Source organism: Marmota marmota, unplaced genomic scaffold (assembly GCF_001458135.2).
Source record: "Marmota marmota marmota unplaced genomic scaffold, marMar, whole genome shotgun sequence".
Lineage (NCBI taxonomy): Eukaryota > Metazoa > Chordata > Mammalia > Rodentia > Sciuridae > Marmota > Marmota marmota.
Window position 1 is genome coordinate 58,187,967 of NW_026000174.1, and position 19,494 is coordinate 58,207,460.

Sequence of the window (19,494 nt, forward strand, 5' to 3'; positions counted from 1 at the left end):
ACAAAGAAACTGCTAGAGTTAATAAATGAATTCAGAAAAGTGGCAGGATATAAAATCAACACGCATAAATCAAAGGCATTCCTGTATATCAGCAACAAAACTTCTGAAATGGAAATGAGGAAAACCACTCCATTCACAATATCCTCAAAGAAAATAAGATACTTGGGAATCAACTTAACAAAAGAGGTGAAAGATTTATACAATGAAAACTACAGAACCGTAAAGAGAGAGATAAAAGAAGATCTTAGAAGATGGAAAAATGTACCCTGTTCATGGATACGCAGAACTAACATCATCAAAATGGCGATATTATCCAAAGTTCTCTACAGGTTTAATGCGATGCCAATCAAAATCCCAACGGCATTTCTTGTAGAAATAGATAAAGCAATCATGAAATTCATATGGAAAAACAAAAGACCCAGAATAGCAAAAGCAATTCTAAGCAGGAAGTGTGAATCTGGTGGTATAGCGATACCAGATTTCAAACTGTACTACAAAGCAATAGTAACAAAAACAGTGTAGTACTGGTACCAAAACAGGCAGGTGGACCAATGGTACAGAATAGAGGACACAGAGACCAATCCACAAAATTACAACTTTCTTATATTTGATAAAGGAGCTAAAAGCATGCAATGGAGGAAGGATAGCATCTTCAACAAATGGTGGTGGGAAAATTGGAAATCCATATTCAACAAAATGAAACTGAATCCCTTTCTGTCGCCATGCACAAAAGTTAACTCAAAATGGATCAAGGAGCTAGATATCAAATTAGAGACAGTGTGTCTGATAGAAGAAAAAGTTGGCTCTGATCTACATATTGTGGGGTCAGGCTCCAAATTCCTTAATAGGATTCCCATAGCCCAACGGTTAATAACAAGAATAAACAAATGGGACTTACTCAAACTAAAAAGTTTTTTCTCAGCAAGAGAAACAATAAGAGAGGTAAATAGAGAGCCTATAACCTGGGAACAAATTTTTACCCCTCACACTTCAGATAGAGCCCTAATATCCAGAATATACAAAGAACTTAAAAAAAAATAAACAATAAGATAACAAATAACTCAATTAACAAATGGGCCAAGGACCTGAACAGACACTTCACAGAGGAGGACATACAATCAATCAACAAGTACATGAAAAAATGCTCACCATCTCTAGCAGTCAGAGAAATGCAAATCAAAACCACCCTAAGATATCATCTCACTCCAGTAAGATTGGCAGCCATTATGAAGTCAAACAACAATAAGTGTTGGCAAGGATGTGGGGAAAAGGGTACACTTGTACACTGCTGGTGGGACTGCAAATTGGTGAGGCCAATTTGGAAAGCAGTATGGAGATTCCTGGGAAAGCTGCGAATGGATCCACCATTCGACCCAGCTATTGCCCTTCTTGGACTATTCCCTGAGGATCTTAAAAGTGCATATTATAGGGATACTGCCACATCAATGATCATAGCAGCACAACTCACAATAGCTAGACTGTGGAACCAACCTAGATGCCCTTCAATAGATGAATGGATAAAAAAAAAAATGTGGCATCTATACACAATGGAGTATTAGGCAGCACTAAAAATTGACAAAATCATAGAATTTGCAGGGAAATGGATGGCATTAGAGCAGATTATGCTAAGCAAAGCTAGCCAATCCTTAAAAACAAATGCCAAATGTCTTCTTTGATATAAAGAGAGCAACTAAGAACAGATCAGGGAGGAAGAGCATGAGGAAGAGATTAACATTAAACAGAGACAGAGACGAGTGGGGGGAGAGAAAGGGAGAGAGAAGGAAAAGCATATGGAAATGGAAGGAGACCCTCAATGTTACACAAAATTACATATAAGAGGTTGTGAGGGGAAAGGGGGGGAAACAAGGGAGAGAATTGAACAACAGCAGATGAGGTAAAGAGGGAAGATGGGAGGGGAGGGGAGGGGGGATAGTAGGGGATAGGAAAGGTAGCAGAATACAACTGTCACTAATATGCCATTATGTAAAAATGTGAGTGTGTAACCGATGTGATTCTGCAATTTGTATTTGGGGTAAAAATGGGAGTTCATAACCCACTTGAGTCAAATGTATGAAAGATGATATATCAAGAGCTTTGTAATGTTTTGAACAACCAATAAAAATAATAAAATAAAATTCTGCTTCATTTTTGCCCACTGTTTTTTCCAACTGTTGCAATTGTAACTGCACTTAGCAGTGTTTGTTTCCAAATGCTAGTGCCTCTGTACATTTCTCAAGACTTCATAGTCAGTCGAGAGTCTTGGTGGTATTTTTATTGATAAGATTTTGACATCACTATTTTTTTACCCTATAAGAATAAATGTTGTGTTTACACTAGATAGATTAAAATTATCAGTGCCAGATCTATAGGGATGTTCTGAAGAATATAGCTGGGTCTATAAAAAAAGCCCCAATATATAACATATTACAATTCTCTGACCCCCCCCCCTAGCTGAAGAAATATTTAGGATACCCATAATGTGATTGAATATATAAGAACATATAGTTCAAATATAGAATATTTTTCTGCAAATACATATAAACACTTGCAAAAAAATCAAAGAAGAATAAAAATACTTATAGTGTAGTATATATTTACATTGGGGTTATTGCAATAAATAGGGTCCTGCTTTTACTTTGATTTTTTTTGTGTGTGTGTGTGTATGTGTGCTTTTCAGAATATAACCTCTATATAGAAGTGACATATTTTTAAGACAAGTCAAACAACATATTGCTTATTTAGAAGAAATTATACTCCAATGAACAGAAGACAAATATTCTCTAATTGTTTTCTTGTTAGTTGTTCTCAACAGTGTGTATTCTCCAGAGGTCTGTGTCCCCTGAGTTAAGCAGGAATATAGGTTGAAGATCTGTCTCTTTCTCTGGCATCCCCATGCTCCTACCAAAAGCGTTTGACAGATGGTGAAATGTTGTTAGTTCCATCCCTTATTGAATTCTATTCTGTAAGAGTCACTGCCTTTAAGGGGATGCAAAAATGTATCAGAATATTTTAATCATGAGGCAGAATGTATATGCAGTATGTTCATAATGGCAAGGAAGGCCACAATTAAAAATATATATCAGAAGAATCTGTCTTTTGGTAATTTACTTTAATGTTGGGGCATCTTTGCCTTCTTCTGTGACATGTTTAAATCCAGAAATTGCTTTGAAAGTGGAAAAAAAACTATCAGGGCTGAGGGAGAGTATTGTCTATTGAGTTCAGTGAGCAGTGCATATACAATGTGCTAAATTTTCTTTTCATGATTCCTAGGATAATTTGACAGAGTTTGAAACTTTGCTCTTAAATGCTATATCATACTAGAGGATTTAAGTGAAATCTTAAAGGTAGGTTTTGTTTTTTCATTAAATTTGTTGAATTTAGTGAGATAGAGAACACGCATGAACACAAGCATAGAAATGATAAATCTTACATTTTTTAAAATGTTCTAATGATATATGTGAAAAGAATATTGATCATGAGAAAAAGTAAAATTTGGAAACTAAGGAAGTTTTCTTGGAAGAGCTGTGTAGGGAAATTGTGACGAAACAAGACAAATTTAAATCATGAGTGGAGGAATGAAGTCAATTCAGTAGATTAGAAGAAATAAATATTTTCATAGAATACAATTTTAAGAAACATGTATGAATGGACAGAATTGCTTGTTGATGCATTAAGGGAATATCATCAAAATCCATAGCCTCTGTTTGTGCACTTTGAAAGAAAGCGGAGACAAAAACTTCAATGACTGTATTCAAGGGTTGTTTGAATGGTAGGCTTCTTAAAAATATATTTTTAATTGTAGATGGACACAATACCTTTATTTTGTTTTATTTATATGTGTCTCTGAGGATCAAACCCAGTACCTCACTCGTGCTCTGCAAGTGCTCAACTACTGAGCTACATCCCCAGCTTAGATGATATTTTTTATTAGTTAACAAAATATGTTCTGTTGAAATGCCTGCTGGCCACAGTAGGAGTGAAGAATGAGAGACAGCTTGGTATTTCCTCATTTTTCTTTAACCTTGATTGATTTTACAGCAGCCTCAGCCTGAGTTTTGGAAAGTATAGGCAAATGCAAAAAGCACCAGGCAGTGGTGGGGGAGCAGTCAATGGGCACTGGAATTCACAAGGGAATGTTAATTAAAATCTGAAAGGTGTTCACATATAAATTTTTAAGACTATGTTGTCTTTTGTAATGCCCTAAATATTCATATGAATGCTGCAATCCTAGCAATCCTGCAGGCACTTATCTTAATGACCTCCAAGGAACACTATAACTTTCATAGGACCATCACCACAATATTATTCTAACAATAATTGCCTTGTGTACATTTTTATGTACCTTTTTATTTGTAAATAATGAACACACACTGCAGACCACCTCAAAATGATAGTGAGGTAGGAAGGGAAGGAACACCTTTTTTTTTTTTTTTAAGAGAGAGAACGAAAAAAAATTAATATTTTTTTAGCTTTCGGCGGACACAACATTTTTTTGTTTGTATGTGGTGCTGAGGATGGAACCCGGGCGGCATGCATGCCAGGCGAGCAAGCTACCCTTGAGCCACATCCCCAGCTCAAGAAGGAACACCTTTATGTGCTCCTGAACCCTTCCATTTTCCGATGCCTCCCTATGGTAGCATACTAAAATCACATTATTGACCTAATAGTTGGGATGCAAGAAGAGTTAATAATTGCTTGAATGACTAATTGCTCAAATCATAATGCAATGTAGAAGACTGGAATGGTCACTAATGATCAATAAGCCTAGTTGGAAGTGAAATTACAGTCCAGGATTCTAGGCAGACATCAACCTGAATTAAGGCAAGAAGTAGAGTTATGGGTTGTACAATTGGATCAAAGGCCATGAAGCCAATAATGGGAGATAAGAGAAGAATCAAGCTGAGCATAAAATTTTAAAATCAATGCACTATCTCTAAATTTCTCCAAGATCATTAGAGTATGAATCTGCGGTTCATGGCTTTTGTCAGTAACCCTGACGAAATTTGACATGGTAGTGAATGAACCTGACTCAGTTCAAACAATTAGCTGCAAACTGTATGTTTGTAGAGATATAGAAATAATAGTTTCCTGAGTTTCTTCCTCCATGTCCTTGATCAATTTTCTTGGGATAGTGAGTCTAGTGTTAGTGCTTAACTTCAGATAAAGAAGGTTAATGTTGTAATAAGAATATTGAACATACACTCTGGGATATGTTTTAACCCTTTTAGAAAGTAAATAAATATTCAGTAAATATAAAATAAGGTTATTTAGCCAGGCAAAGTAAGAAGACTGAATAAAGTGACTTGAAATATTTGAAAGTCTATATTCTGAGAATTATCATTATTTTTCTTTGTTCCCTAGAATGAGAAATGTGTATACTGAGAAAGAACAATTCTAAACTTCAATACTAATAAAGGACATTACAAGGTACATGTTTAAATATGGAATTGACTATGATGACTAGTGCCTCAGTTTCTTGTCATGACAAGGATTCAAGAGAACTCTGAAATGTGAGCTCAGTGGCTTTATTGTGAAAATGGGTGGCAGGAATTTTGTTAATGGAGACTCAATACAAAGCTTGCAAAACAGAATTCTTAGAATTTGGTTTTATTTCCTATTTTTTCTAGATATACATGACAGTAGATTGTATTTTGACATATTACACATACATAGAAGAAAATATAACTTGTTCCAATTAGGATTCCATTATTGTGGTTATATATGACATGGAGTTACATTGTTCGTGTATTCATATGCAATAGGAAAGATAGGTCTGATTCATTCTACTGTCTTTTCTATTCCCTGCCCTTACCTTCATTATCCTTTTTTAGTCCAATAAGCTTTTACATTTCCACTCCCTTGTCCTGGGTTAGTAATCAAATATCAGAGAAAATATTCTGCCTTTGATTTTTTGGCATTGGCCTATTGCACTTCTCCAGTTCCATCCATAATTTCATTATTCTTTAGGACTGAGTCAAATTCCATTGATTATATTTACCACATTTTCTTTATCCATCCATCTCTTGAAGGGGTTTTACATTGATTCCATAGCTTGGCTATTGTGAATTGAGGTACTAAAAAAATTGAAGTGGCTGCATCACTAGACTATGCTGATTATAAGTCCTTTGAGTGTAAACGAGGTGTGGGACAACTGGGTCAAGTGGTGGTTCCATTCCAAGTTTTCTAAGGACCTTCACATTGCATTCCAGAGTGCTTTCATGAACTTGTAGTCCCTCCAGCAATGTCTGAGTGTATGTTTTTTCCCACATCCTTGCCAACATTTTTTTACTTTTATTCTTGATAATTGCCATTCTGAATGCAGTGAAATAACATCTTAGTGTAGATTTGATTTATCTAATTGTTAGAGATGTTAAAATTTTTTTTTCATATATTTTTTGACCATTGATAATTTATCTTCTGTGAAATGTCTAGTCTTACCCTTAGCCCATTTATTGATTAGGTTATTATTATTTTTTTATGTTAAGTTTTTTGACTTCTTTGTATATCCTGGAGGAGCTTTTGTTAAAGATTTTCTCCCATTCTGTAAGCTCTCTGTTCATGTTCTTGATTGTGTCCTTTGCTGTGAAGAAGCTTCTTAATTTGATATCATATCATTTATTGATTCGTGATTTTGATTCTTGTGCTTTAGGTGTCTTATTGAAGAAATTGGTTCTTAAGCCAACATGATAGAGAGTTGGACCTACATTTTTTTTTTAGTAGGTGCAGAGTGTTCCTTTTACCATTTAGATACTTGATACTTGAGTTGAGTTTTAAGCTTTTTATTATTTTGTACTTATTTGCATGTTAAAAGCATTTACTATTCCCAAGGACTTACCTGATTTGATAATATGAATAAGACAATTATCTCAATCACAGTCTGACATTACTACATGTATCCTTGTCTGTCATAAAATTGTATTTTAATGTGAAGTCTTCCATACATCAGAAATTCCATATATAGACAATTTTTATTAAATTGTGATGTTGAACACTTCCACTTTTTTTATTCCAGATAAGACAACTACCATCCTGAAGAACACAGCAACTTGCTCTGAAGCACCAGCCAGCAAGATTCCCAAGGGGAGCAAAAGGTCATCACTGCACACTGATCACGTTCATCCTCCTGGGCCTACATTGAGCATCACCTCAGTGCCTGCCTCTCCACCATGTCAAGTTCTGCTGTTGTATTTTATTTTCCTTCCTCATATTTTTCTTGTTCAAGAAGGATTATGGTACGTGAAGTCAGAAACTAGAGCTCTGTGGCCACATTCATCCTGGTGGGGTTCTCAGAATTCCCGCACCTACAGGCACCCCTCTTCCTGGTGTTCCTCAGCATCTACGCTGTCACTCTGGTGGGGAACTTGGGCATAATTGTGGTCATAAGGTTAAATCCCAAGCTTCATACACTCATGTACTTTTTCCTCAGCCACCTCTCATTTCTGGATATTTGCTACTCCAGTATATTCACACCCAAGCTGTTAGAGATCTTGGTTGTGGAAGACAGAACTATCTCCTTCAATGGGTGCATGACACAGTTTTTCTTTATTTGTATGCTTGTGATTACAGAAATGTTCATGTTGGCAGTGATGGCCTATGACCGATTTGTGGCTGTGTGTAACCCCCTGCTCTACACAGTTGCCATGTCTCATAAGCTCTGTTCCCTCTTAGTGGCTGGGACTTACATGTGGGGTGGCCTGTGCTCCTTGATATTCACTTACTCTCTGCTAGTACAGTCCTATTGTAGATCTAACGTCATAAATCACTTTGCCTGTGAGTACTCGGCCATCCTCTCTTTGTCCTGCTGTGACACTTCTTTCAGTCAGATGGCATGTTTCGTCATTTCTACAGTCAATGAAGTGTGTAGCCTCCTGATCACCCTTGCCTCCTATGTCTTCATCATTGCCACTGTCAGCAGGATGCCTTCTAAGGGTGGCCTCCGCAAAGCCTTCTCCACCTGTGCCTCTCACCTGACTGCCATCAGCATCTTCCATGGGATCATCCTCCTTCTCTACTGTGTGCCCCAAGACAAAAGCTCCTGGCTCCTGGTCAAAGTGGACACTGTTCTTTTCACTGCCATGATCCCCATGCTGAATCCCCTCATCTACAGCCTCAGGAACAAAGATGTAAAAGAGACATTTAGGAGGCTAATCTACACCAAACTGCATTCTCTCCACATAAAATTCAGATAAATGTTTTTGTATATCCTAACAGTACATAATTTTTAAAAGTGTTTTTGGTGATACTTAAGTTTTAACTAAATATATAATATGTCTTCTCCACCCAATATTGAATAAGAAATGCTCTTAAATATTCTGAGTGCTTTCTAATTTTCTTGTTTCATTACAAATATCCTTCTTTTGTATATTTCTTCTGAAGAATTTCAGAAAGCATGCTTCTGAACATTTTCATTGAATGCTACAGAAGTCCAGGATCAGGAGTTAGAAGTCCATACTTAGAACTTGCTTCCTGTTGTACAGCCGGACTCTTCTATGTTCTTTATACTTAAGTGGTAAAAACACAAATGACAGCTTTGTATACCAGAATCATACTCAAGCCTTCAGAACCCACTGTGTTTACTCAGAAAGTTCTGTGAAGCATAACTTTCTGTTTTACTTTAACACTTTAAGTGCAATAAGAAACTTTTGTTACATATGAAAAATATTGACTGGCTTTATGAAGAAGTCTTGAAAATAAGAGGTATATCTGTATGCATCACACATTTTCTGAGTATCCACACAATATGTTACAGTTCAATGAAATGTATTGAGATAATGCTGAGAGCAATGAAAATTTATGGTTACTTCTAACAATATGTGTATCCTGTTTTGAGGGACATGACATAATAGTTATGAAATCGTACCTTTGATCATCCATTCTAACAATAAACTCATCTCTTATGTAAGTGTTTATGAGTAAATTTCCTTATATACCATTCAGTTGGTTAAACAGAGGACTCAATGTTATTTATGTACCCTGTACTTTCCTGAACATCTGTAGGTTACATTGATTATACCTCCAAAATAGATCTATTTCTTTTTTTTAAGGAAGAATTTTTTTAAAAAACATTTATTCTATTTATTCATTTGTATAGATCTATTTCTTGATTTTTATTCTCTTTGATCTATCATTGTAATACATTTGGAATATAGTGGTTAATGAAACCCTAATATGGGTATTTTTCTTACAAGAAAGTTATTAATGAGAGATTAGCTATTATGTTCTTAGAAAATTTTAAATCTGTTTATTTCCCTCTGTTGATTAGAGCTGTAATATACATTTCTATTACATTTATAGTGAACAGCATTCTCTTTGTAAAAAACGTAGTAATTGACTCTCTGATATTGTCTTTAAAATTTTAAAACATGTTCTAAAATATTTTTTAAATGCCTAACTAGCTCTTAAGTAGATGAAGAGATGAAATATCACCAGTAACTCAAAGCCAATCAAAGCCCATTCTCCCAACCCCCAGCAATAATAAAATTATTACTGTAATCATAAATATACACTACTTCTTCTATAGGTATTAACTGTCTATCTATCTATTAAAACACAATTAGCATTTGCCATTGGCAAATTTTAAGGGAACACAATCATGTAGTGTGTGTTTCATGCATCCAACTTTTATAAATTATCCATATTATGATCCAATTAATGATTTTTACAAATCATTAATTTTGGTGCATGCATTTATTATTTTAAAATTTTTGTTATTATTTAATATTTCATCAAGTGAATATTCCAGAAATTTTTGTAAGTCCATATAGATTGAAGGACATTTGGCGTGCTTCAAATTAGGAAATATATTCTGTTTTACAGCACATAAATACTCATTATAATGAAATTGCACACGTATTTACATCTGAATATTTTAAATTTTTCCTATCAATTTACACTTTTAACAGTATTGTTCAAAAGTTAAAAAGTTATTATCTATTTTCTCATCAACACTCAGTAATATCAGTCATTATTTTTACCCATTTCTTGTAAATATTTCATTGCAGCTTTAATTTGAATATTTGTGTTTATTGAGATAAGGCACATTCTAATGTACTTATTGATATTTTTTCTAAATGTCTATGTATGATGCTTTGTCAGCATTTTGAATTATTTGTGATTTATATTATTTATAACTGAAAAATTTCACATACATTATGAAAATTATCCCTTTGTCAGCTGTGTTCCTTGAAATTTTTTTACATCATGCTTTACTTTTTATGTTACTAATATACATTGACAGAGAGCAAGTTTAAATTCTAACTTAGATAATATAATTTGTCTAATGTTTTAAATATTATTTAAAACCATATTTATCCCTTTGAAATCAAGAACATATTCTTCCCTGCAGTATTCAAGATAATTTTGTTCTACACATTCTGTATTAACATTTATTTAATAGAGTTCCTTCAAATATGCTCACATTAATGTAAATTTTTAATGATTGTCCTTTTAGAATTGCTGAAAATTTTTTTCTGACAAACAACAACATATTTCATTTATCCAAAAAATTTATCAGCAACCTCCCCCCAAAACCAACAAAAATTCATATGTACTAAAACAGAATGTGATTTTCTTTTTTGTGAATTTCAAAAGGTTCATATTTTGAATAATCAATTACAAATTGTATAAAATATGAAGTTATTGTTATAGATTGGTTGTATTTTTCTAATGACCAGAATATCAACATGTTGAACTTTCCCATATGATTTGGTGATTTAAATTAATTATAGTTTAAATTAGAAATAAGGGATTTTCTCCAAATTGTCTTGTTTATACTCAGAGAAAACACCTGGTGAAGATTCTCTAAGGTATGATTCCCCAAGGTCAGTCAGTTTCAGGTAAAATACTCAACACAAGGCCTGAATTTGACTTCTGGGTCTGACTCTCCTGAAGAGATTCTGTGATGCCCAGATTTGTTTTTCATAATAAGATAATTTTTATATCCTTGGTATCTTCAGTGGTATATATTTTGAATAGTATTCTCATTGCTTAATTACCAACTAAAATAATTTGTAAAACAGCTACTTTATTTGAGAAATAATTTTTTTAATTATTTGCTAAATGAGACTTCAATAAATAAATCTGGATTTTATTGAATTATTTAATCTAAACACTATAGTAGGATTTGGGTGGGGGAAATTATATTAAAACATTACAATTATTTTGGTCAGAGGAACACCTTTTGAGCCTAGTGACCGTCGTGTGTATATCCATCAACTGAGAATAAGAATACCAGGTATTGAACTCTCTTTCCTACACCTTTAAGACCTTGGCATGATCTTGTTTTAAACTTCATCTGTGTTCTTTAATAATGTTTAATAACTCTGGCAGATGTTAATGTTATGAAAATTATCCATTCTCAATTTTTAAAAATCTTTAAGAGGGAGATTTTAAATAAATTCTAACACTGTAAAGAGATACAATGTGCCTTGTATATAATTTTTACTTTGAAGTCACATGGGTGAGTGAAATCTGGTGTGAAATCCCTATTTATCACAGAAGTTTTCTGGAAGAGTGTACCTGGAATCTGATAGTAGGAGGTAATAGTTCTTAGAATTTGAGGGGAAATCTGTTGTCCTATTTGGAAGTGATATTTTGATGAATGTATTGAATGATAAAATAATATATGCATGAGAGATTGAAAATGCTGAATGAACAGAAGGAACAGCAGTAGCCTATAGGGATGAAGGTACATTAGAGATTATAGGTCATCACACAGAAGTTCATAGATTATAGGTATGTTGTGAAAAGTTCATTTTGTAAATGTATAAGAATTTGAGCACGACAATAATGTAAGACTTAAATTCAGTTGTGCAGGGTAGGAGTAAACTGGTCACCTGAGGATCCCCTGTTACCTAGCTGATTATAAGTGGAATAAGCATTAAGTTGAGAGCACAGTTTAAGATCTTTCATTTGGCTCTAAGTTGTTTTGCTCAGCCTGAAGTCAAGATGAAAAGAGAGCCTGAGGGAGCCAGAGAAAGACAGGGAGGAGGGAATACAAAGAAAATAATGATTAGACCTTGTATCAGGTCAACCTAAGTGGAAATTCTGCCTTAGATGCCTGTTCATATGCAGGACTGAAGTTGTTAGTTGTCTCTAAAACTCTTCTCCTTAAATATGCAAATAGAATAGTCTCATGTGCATTAAAGTATTATTATCATTATTATTATTATTGTCACTGGTACATGTACCTGATATCACTATGTATATGGGGCATCTCCAATTAGAAAATAATGTAAAAACATCATCCAGGACTATGTTCCACATTTAGGGAATGTCTCCAGAACTTAGTTTATTGTTTTCTTTGGTTTGTGACATTATTTTTATTAATTGAATAAGAGACTAATATTCTCAAGGTTTGAGAGCCTGGAATAAATTTGTATGTAAAACTAAAGGTGTACTTAGAATGAAATCAACAAAGAACACTGCTTTTACTATCTCTGCCAAAATTTTTCTACTTCTTGTTCCCTATTGGCCCATATCTTGCTTTCCAAAACAATATCTGGCTCTGCGTTCTAGGATTTTTCTTTATTCCTTAAAAATTACTAGTAAATTTAAAAAGACAACTTTATAAAGAATAGAAAAAAGAAACTGAGTCCTAGGTGGATTCCCTACAATATAAAACACAGTCCTGGATGTTTTAACATCAATTTCTAAATTAAGATATCCCATATACTTAATTATATCATGTAAATGAAGCAGTTACAGTAATAATGATGATGATAATCTAATGCCTGTAGGATCATTGTATTTTTATAGATAAGAGAAGAGGTGCAGAGAGCATGAATAGCTTCTCAGAGCCACATACAAACAGGCCGCTGAGGCAGAATTTCGACAGGGTATTCTGATCTGAAGTCTAAGATTTTTACAAAGTTTGTACATATTTTCAAGAAGAAATGTAAATGATCTATTAATAAGGCTTGTCCAATCAGCAAAATGATTCCTAGTATTTATAGCACTGGCAATCTGACAGAAAGATGTCAAGATGATATGGCCAATTAAAGGAAGCATTATTGAAGAAAGGGGAAATAATTCAGGTAGATGTGAAGATTCAGACAGTGTTTAACACACAAGGGGAATAAATGTATAAAAGTGGTGTGTTTGTGCTGGATTTGCCCCTTTGCAGACAATGCAAGAAACCAGCTTAGGGTTTTCTGACAACTAAACATTATCTATTGTGTGATGTAAACTTTAAGAAACAGAGGGGAAATATTGCTGAAGACATGAAAACAGAAGGATCCTTTTGTTTCCTTCTACCTTGGAGTAGGTCCCAACCTTGTTTCGCAGACTTCATCTGTTTAACCTGCTTAATTGTACCACACCCATAAAAGTAAAACTCAAGTTTTGCATCATGTGTTGATTACATAGATTGGTTTAAATGTCTAGGATTTCTGGTAGAAACAATGTATATCTCAGCCTTCCAAATCTGCAAAGACTCCAAAAATAAAACAAATCATTTCTATATTTGAAAAGAACCATTTGCTCAATCACATGAACAATACAGAAAGTTAAAAATGAAACAAAACAATGACTCCATGACCTGGACATGGGTGCACTGTTTGTAAGGTGAATTAGCCGTGGTAAATTATGTAGAAAGTCATGATTTTGTATAATTGTAAAAACGTCTGTAAAGTGTCGCTTAATACAGATCAATATTGCCTCAGATTTCATGTGTGAAAATGTTAGAATTATTTATGCTTGTGAACCAAACTCTGGTATACACTTCAATCCTTACTAAATGCATTTATATCATAGTATTTTACACCCAACATCAAAAGTTGCTTTTTGTTAGTTGGAATTTCTTCCTTTGTATACATTTTCTTGTTTGTATGTTATGTATACAATTTATATGTTTTTTTTTGTTACTGCACATGATATTTTTCAAATTTTTCAAGTTTTCAAAATTAAAGAATGCTCAACATTTTTCCTTAGAAGTAAAATAATTTAGATTATATAGCTTTTACAGATGCTCAAAGGGTAGCAACATCACTGAGAAACTGAAATGTCAATGATTTCAGAGAAGACAAATCAAGGCTTCAGATGACCAAACGGGGTTCTATGCAACTCTGACTATCGGGTATTTCTAGAACAGTAACACTAAAATATCCATACTGAACTTCTCAGTACCAATTAAGCTGCAGGAATGCATATCTGCCTGACTGGATTATCAACAAGGAATACCTGGTGAAACCCGTTCCTAGGATCCCTATTGGCAGGCATGGTTGAGCCATCTCTGTGGTAGAATGTCCCACTGCCATGAATTAAGACATGTTCATCTGCTTTCCTTTCCCAACACCTTTTCTCTGCTCTTTCAGCTTTTTGGGATGAACTCTCGGATTTCCTCCAACGGGAGCCAAATGCAGCATGAGTGGAACCAGAGTACAGTCTTCACTTTCATCTTCCTGGGCTTCTCAGAATATCCAAAGCTCCAGGTGCCCTTGTTCCTGATATTCTTGACTATCTACACCATTTCTGTGCTGGAAAACCTTGGTATGATACTGATCATCAGGATTAACCCCAAACTCCACACTCCCATGTACTTTTTCCTCAGCCACTTATCCTTTGTTGATTTTTGCTACACCACCACAATTGCACCCAAACTTTTAGATTTCTTGGTTGTGGAGGACAGAAGTATGTCCTTCAAAGGATGCATAACACAGTTTTTCTTTGGCTGCACATGTGTCATCACACAAACGTTTATTTTGGCAGTGATGGCCTATGACCGGTTTGTGGCTGTTTGTAACCCCCTGCTCTACACAGTTGCTATGTCTCGAAAGCTCTGTGCTCTGCTGGTGGCTGGAAGTTACATATGGGGTGGAATCTGTTCCTCCACACTCACATATTTTCTTTTGGCCCTATCTTACTGTGGATCTGGAATCATCAATCACTTTTGCTGTGAGTACTCCGCCATCATCTCTGCATCCTGCTCGGATTCCTCCCTCAGCCAGTTGGCATGTTTAGTCATCTGCATGTTCAATGAGATTTGTAGCCTGCTGATCATCCTCACCTCCTATGTCGTCATAGTCATTACGGTCATCAAGATCCCTGCCAAGGGTGGGCTCAGAAAAGCTTTCTCCACCTGTGGCTCCCACCTGGCTGCTATCTGCTTCTGCCACGGGGTCATCCTCCTTCTCTACTGTGTGCTAAAATCTAAAAGCTCCTTGCTCCTTGTCAAATTTGCCACTGTGTTTTACAGCATGGTCATCCCTATGCTAAATCCCCTCATCTACAGCCTAAGAAATAAAGATGTCAAGGAGACCTTGAGCAAGTTAATGCACTTAAAAGTGCTTTCTCACTCGTGATAGTGACACACACACCCCACACACATTTCCCTGCTAACCTCAATATAATGTGGATTAAACATTGCATTGATTTTAATTGTTTCTTCAAATAATGGTATGCAATTGTTTAGAGAACTTGTGAGATAATTTAAATATATCTGATTGTTAAATCAAGTTATACATTGATAACCACTATGAGCAAAGGGGAATAATGAGAAAGGAAATTCTGTTTTATTTTGCCTCAACTAGAATGTAGTAGGTTAAACAATGGTCTTCTATGATGTCCATAGTCTATATTTTAGAGCTTAATTATGTTTCTTTTTATTTCAACCTTCCCTTCCTCTTCATTTTATTCCCCTCCCAATCCTTCATTTCCTTTTTTTAGTGTTCTCTTATTCTGTCTCCCAATGTGGCAACCTTATACACAGAGCTTTATTAATAATAATTCTCTGTTTATTCCTCCAACCAAGTGAAGAAAGAACATGAGCAACACTATTTGATTTCCACGTAAGCACTTTCCCACTCCCTCTGCCTGCTCTGCCTGAAGATCGTGGATGTTATGTATACAATTATAGATGTTATGTATACAAGATGTTTTTTGTTAATGCACATGATATTTTTCAAGTTTTCAAAATTAAAGAATGCTCAACATTTTTCCTTAGAAGTAAAATAATTTAGATTATATAGCTTTTACAGATGCTCAAAGGGTAGGGTAGCAACATCACTGAGAAACTGAATCTCTATGTATAGGTTTTGAATGTTAACATTTTACTTTTTTTCTGCATTTGAAATGCATTTAAACTATACATTCCATTTTATCTGGTGTCTTTTTGAGGAATTTTTCATAAATTGTAACTACGCTTCATTTTTTAACTGAATTGTGTTTCATCAAATGAATTTACCAGAATTAGTTTATTTGTACTACTGTTTATTTTGGTCTGGCATTGTTTTCTTTTCGATCTCTTAATGAAAGTGTTTCCATGAACATTGTTCTGAGGGTCTTCTGTTGATATCTGTTAGTCTAATTGAGTTATTTACAAATTGTTAGAAAAAAATTTTGTAGAAGGGAAAAAAATCATCTCCTTCACAGATGCATTAAGCAATTCTTTGTGTGCATTCTCTGGGGGACAGATGTATTCAGATCAGCAATGATGTGTCAGGAGTGGTTTGTGGCAGTTTCTCACCATCCTTTCCATACAGTTACAATGACCCAAAGCTCTGACCTTTCTAATAACTGTGACATGCTCTAGGGCTATCATCACTTCCTTTATATCCCTGTACTTTTGATTGGCTTTGTCTTTTGTGTGGCTATGTTGACATACAACTTTGTGAGCATGGTGCTCTTGATGTTTCTCTTGCTCTGTCCCCTACATAATTTAGAAGAGCACTTATGCCTCTAATTTTCTAATGAAATATGGAAGCTTTTGATTACTGTCTGTCCCATGTTTCATTTTGATCATGAAAATGTCTTCATCTGGGGGAGCTACAAATCCTACTGCACATGAATTTCTATCTCACTGCCACTGCTATGTTGTTGGCATGGTCGTTTTCCTTTGCTGTGTTCTTACTTCTAAAATGCAATGGCTTATTGCCAAAGTGACCTGTCTATCAAAGAGTGGCCATACCCATGCTCTTCCCACCTTCGATAGTCTTGGGAGCAAGGTGTGAAGAAGACATCAGGAAGATTACCAAAACCCAATTGTTACATCCAAACATGTTAGAGATACTAATTATTTCTGAGATTATTGGTGCAGTTGTTCAACAACAAATCAGCATATGAAACTATGGTTAATCTCCAAGAAGTATCCCAGTGTCTGTTGGCTCTATTCTTTAGTACTTTCAATAGCAAAAATTAACTTGCTTCAAATATCAGAAGACTTAAATCAAATCTTTGATTTAGATGTTATAACAAAGGTTTCTATTTTACTGTATTTTACCATGTCATTTTCAGGCCAATATTAAGTTCAATTTAAATCTTGTGAAACATTAGTTTTTGCGGGTTATTCTCAAAAATTATAATTTGTATAAGAATTTACCACATAGTATAAAACTAGTATTTTAAGCGCTGCTTATCATAAAACATGAAACCTCTAAAATTATTTAATCTTTAGTTCTTAGCATTGAACATTTGGGAGACAAACAAAAATAAAAATCACATCTGTCTTTAAAATGTCAGATTTTGAAGGAGTCGAATTTTATTTGGAATTTTATGTATTTATTTTTTGTTTTTGTTTTGTTTTGTTTTTAGCTAAACATGACAGTAGAGTTTATTTTGACATATTTATACAATCAATGAGTTTATCTTATTCTAAATAGGTAGGATTCCAGTATTGTGGATGTACACAATGTTGAGATTCACTGTGGTGTATTTATATATGAACATAGGGAAGTTATTTCAAATTCATTCCACTGTATCTCCCCCTCTCTTCCTTTCACTCCTCTTTGTCTAATGCACTTAACTTCTATTCTCTCTACCATCCTGCTGTCAGAGAGGACATTCGACCTTTGGTATTTGGGGATTGGCTTATTTCATTTAGCATGATAGTCTCCAGATACATCCATTTATCAGCAATTGACATAAAGTCTTTCTTTTTTGGATAGTAATATTCAATTGTGTATATATATACATCACATTTTATTTATGCATTCATTTATTGAAGAGCACCTTCTTTGGTTCCATAGCTTAACTATTGTGAATTGAGCTGCTATAAACATTGATGTGGCTGTGTCACTGTAGTATGCTGATTTTAACTTCTTGATATATATANTATATATATATATATATATATATATATATATATTTATATATAGGAATGGTATAACTGGATAAGATGGTGGTTTTATTCCTAGTTTTTTAATTTCCAGAGGGGTTAAACCAATTTGCAGTGCCACCAGAAATATATGAGTGTTCCCTTTTCCCCATATCCTCACCAATATTTATTGTTACTTGTATTCTTGATAATTGCCATTCTGATTGGCACTGTAAATCATGTTTTCTCTCTATGTGCTAGCACAAGAAAATGTAAAATGTTTTATAAATGTACATTCATGACATAATTTTGCCATTCATGTTAACATAGTTGTGCATCAATTATTCATTATTTTTAAAACATTAACTAGAATGATTTTAGATTCATTTTCATTTGTGAAAAAAAATGTAGAGATCTCAATTATTTTTCATCCCATCTATCCCATGATCTTTCAGTGAAACAAGAATGCTGATGTAACATCCAAATATTATTCAGTCATCAGCTATTTTTAGATGAAAAAAATGTAATATGTAGCAGTTAATGAGTATGAACAAATAACATGGATAAGTAAAAAAAAATAAAGTAGGGAGAAAGTCATCTCCCTTTTATGGAAATAGAAAGTTATATGTCATCAGTCAGGAGTACTGTTAGGAGTGAGGAATTTGGCTCAAAATTTCCAAATTGATGAAAATTAGTACAACTCTGAACACATTCTTGCTTCTTAGTGCCATATAACTTTACTGTGGATAAAATATAACCCATGAATGTAGCTTGATTTCTTGAAGCTTTCATATATACAATGGTTCACTTGATGGCCTTCACTTAATGGCCTAATGAGATTAAATATAAAAATTCAACTTGTCATTGTGTCTTGTCCACCATGTACCAGTGGAGAATAGGGAACATACCCATTTGTCATAGGTTCACTCTAACCTATTAGGAGATACTTGTTTTCCCCAAGATTTCCTTTTTCTACCAAAGAAAACTTGAAAAATTCTTACTATAACACTAGCCCAAGAAACATGTCTTATAAAACTTACCATTTACATATGTTCAACACTTATTAAGTATTGCAATATTTTTTAAAAAATCACTTCAATTTTTAAATTGTCAATCATTGATTATAGTTTACTTGCCAGTCTATTATCCTAGAAAATGTATAGGTGAGTGTACATAGTTTAATAAAGATCTCTGAAATTTTTTCTTATAATTGTGTATAATTTTACATATTTTAAAAATAGTGTAATTTTTCAAAACACATGTATTTAACACAGTGATCAGATCCATGCATTTAAAGTATTTGCCACATTCAACAGTTATATAACATTTATCTGTGCATTGATATGTATTTTATCTGTAAGATATCATGTCTTCTGACAATGATACATTTATCTACTTATATAATCTTCTCCTTATCATTTGTTTAAAGGTATACCTGTATTGTCAACTATACATTTTAAAATTCA

The 19,494-nt window shown here is 34.1% G+C and overlaps 2 protein-coding genes across 2 annotated transcripts; both read left to right on the forward strand.

Moving 5' to 3' along the window:
• The first annotated feature begins 7,229 nt into the window (after positions 1-7,229).
• LOC107159156 (olfactory receptor 5D13-like) lies at positions 7,230-8,189 on the forward strand. The gene is given in 1 exon segment (XM_015505706.1): positions 7,230-8,189. A coding segment is annotated over 1 exon segment (960 nt).
• A 6,132-nt stretch (positions 8,190-14,321) lies between these two features.
• LOC107135167 (olfactory receptor 5D18-like) lies at positions 14,322-15,299 on the forward strand. Its single transcript, XM_015477095.1, has one exon. It carries the CDS (start codon positions 14,322-14,324, stop codon positions 15,297-15,299), a length of 978 nt encoding a protein of 325 aa, XP_015332581.1.
• The last annotated feature ends 4,195 nt before the right edge of the window (positions 15,300-19,494 follow it).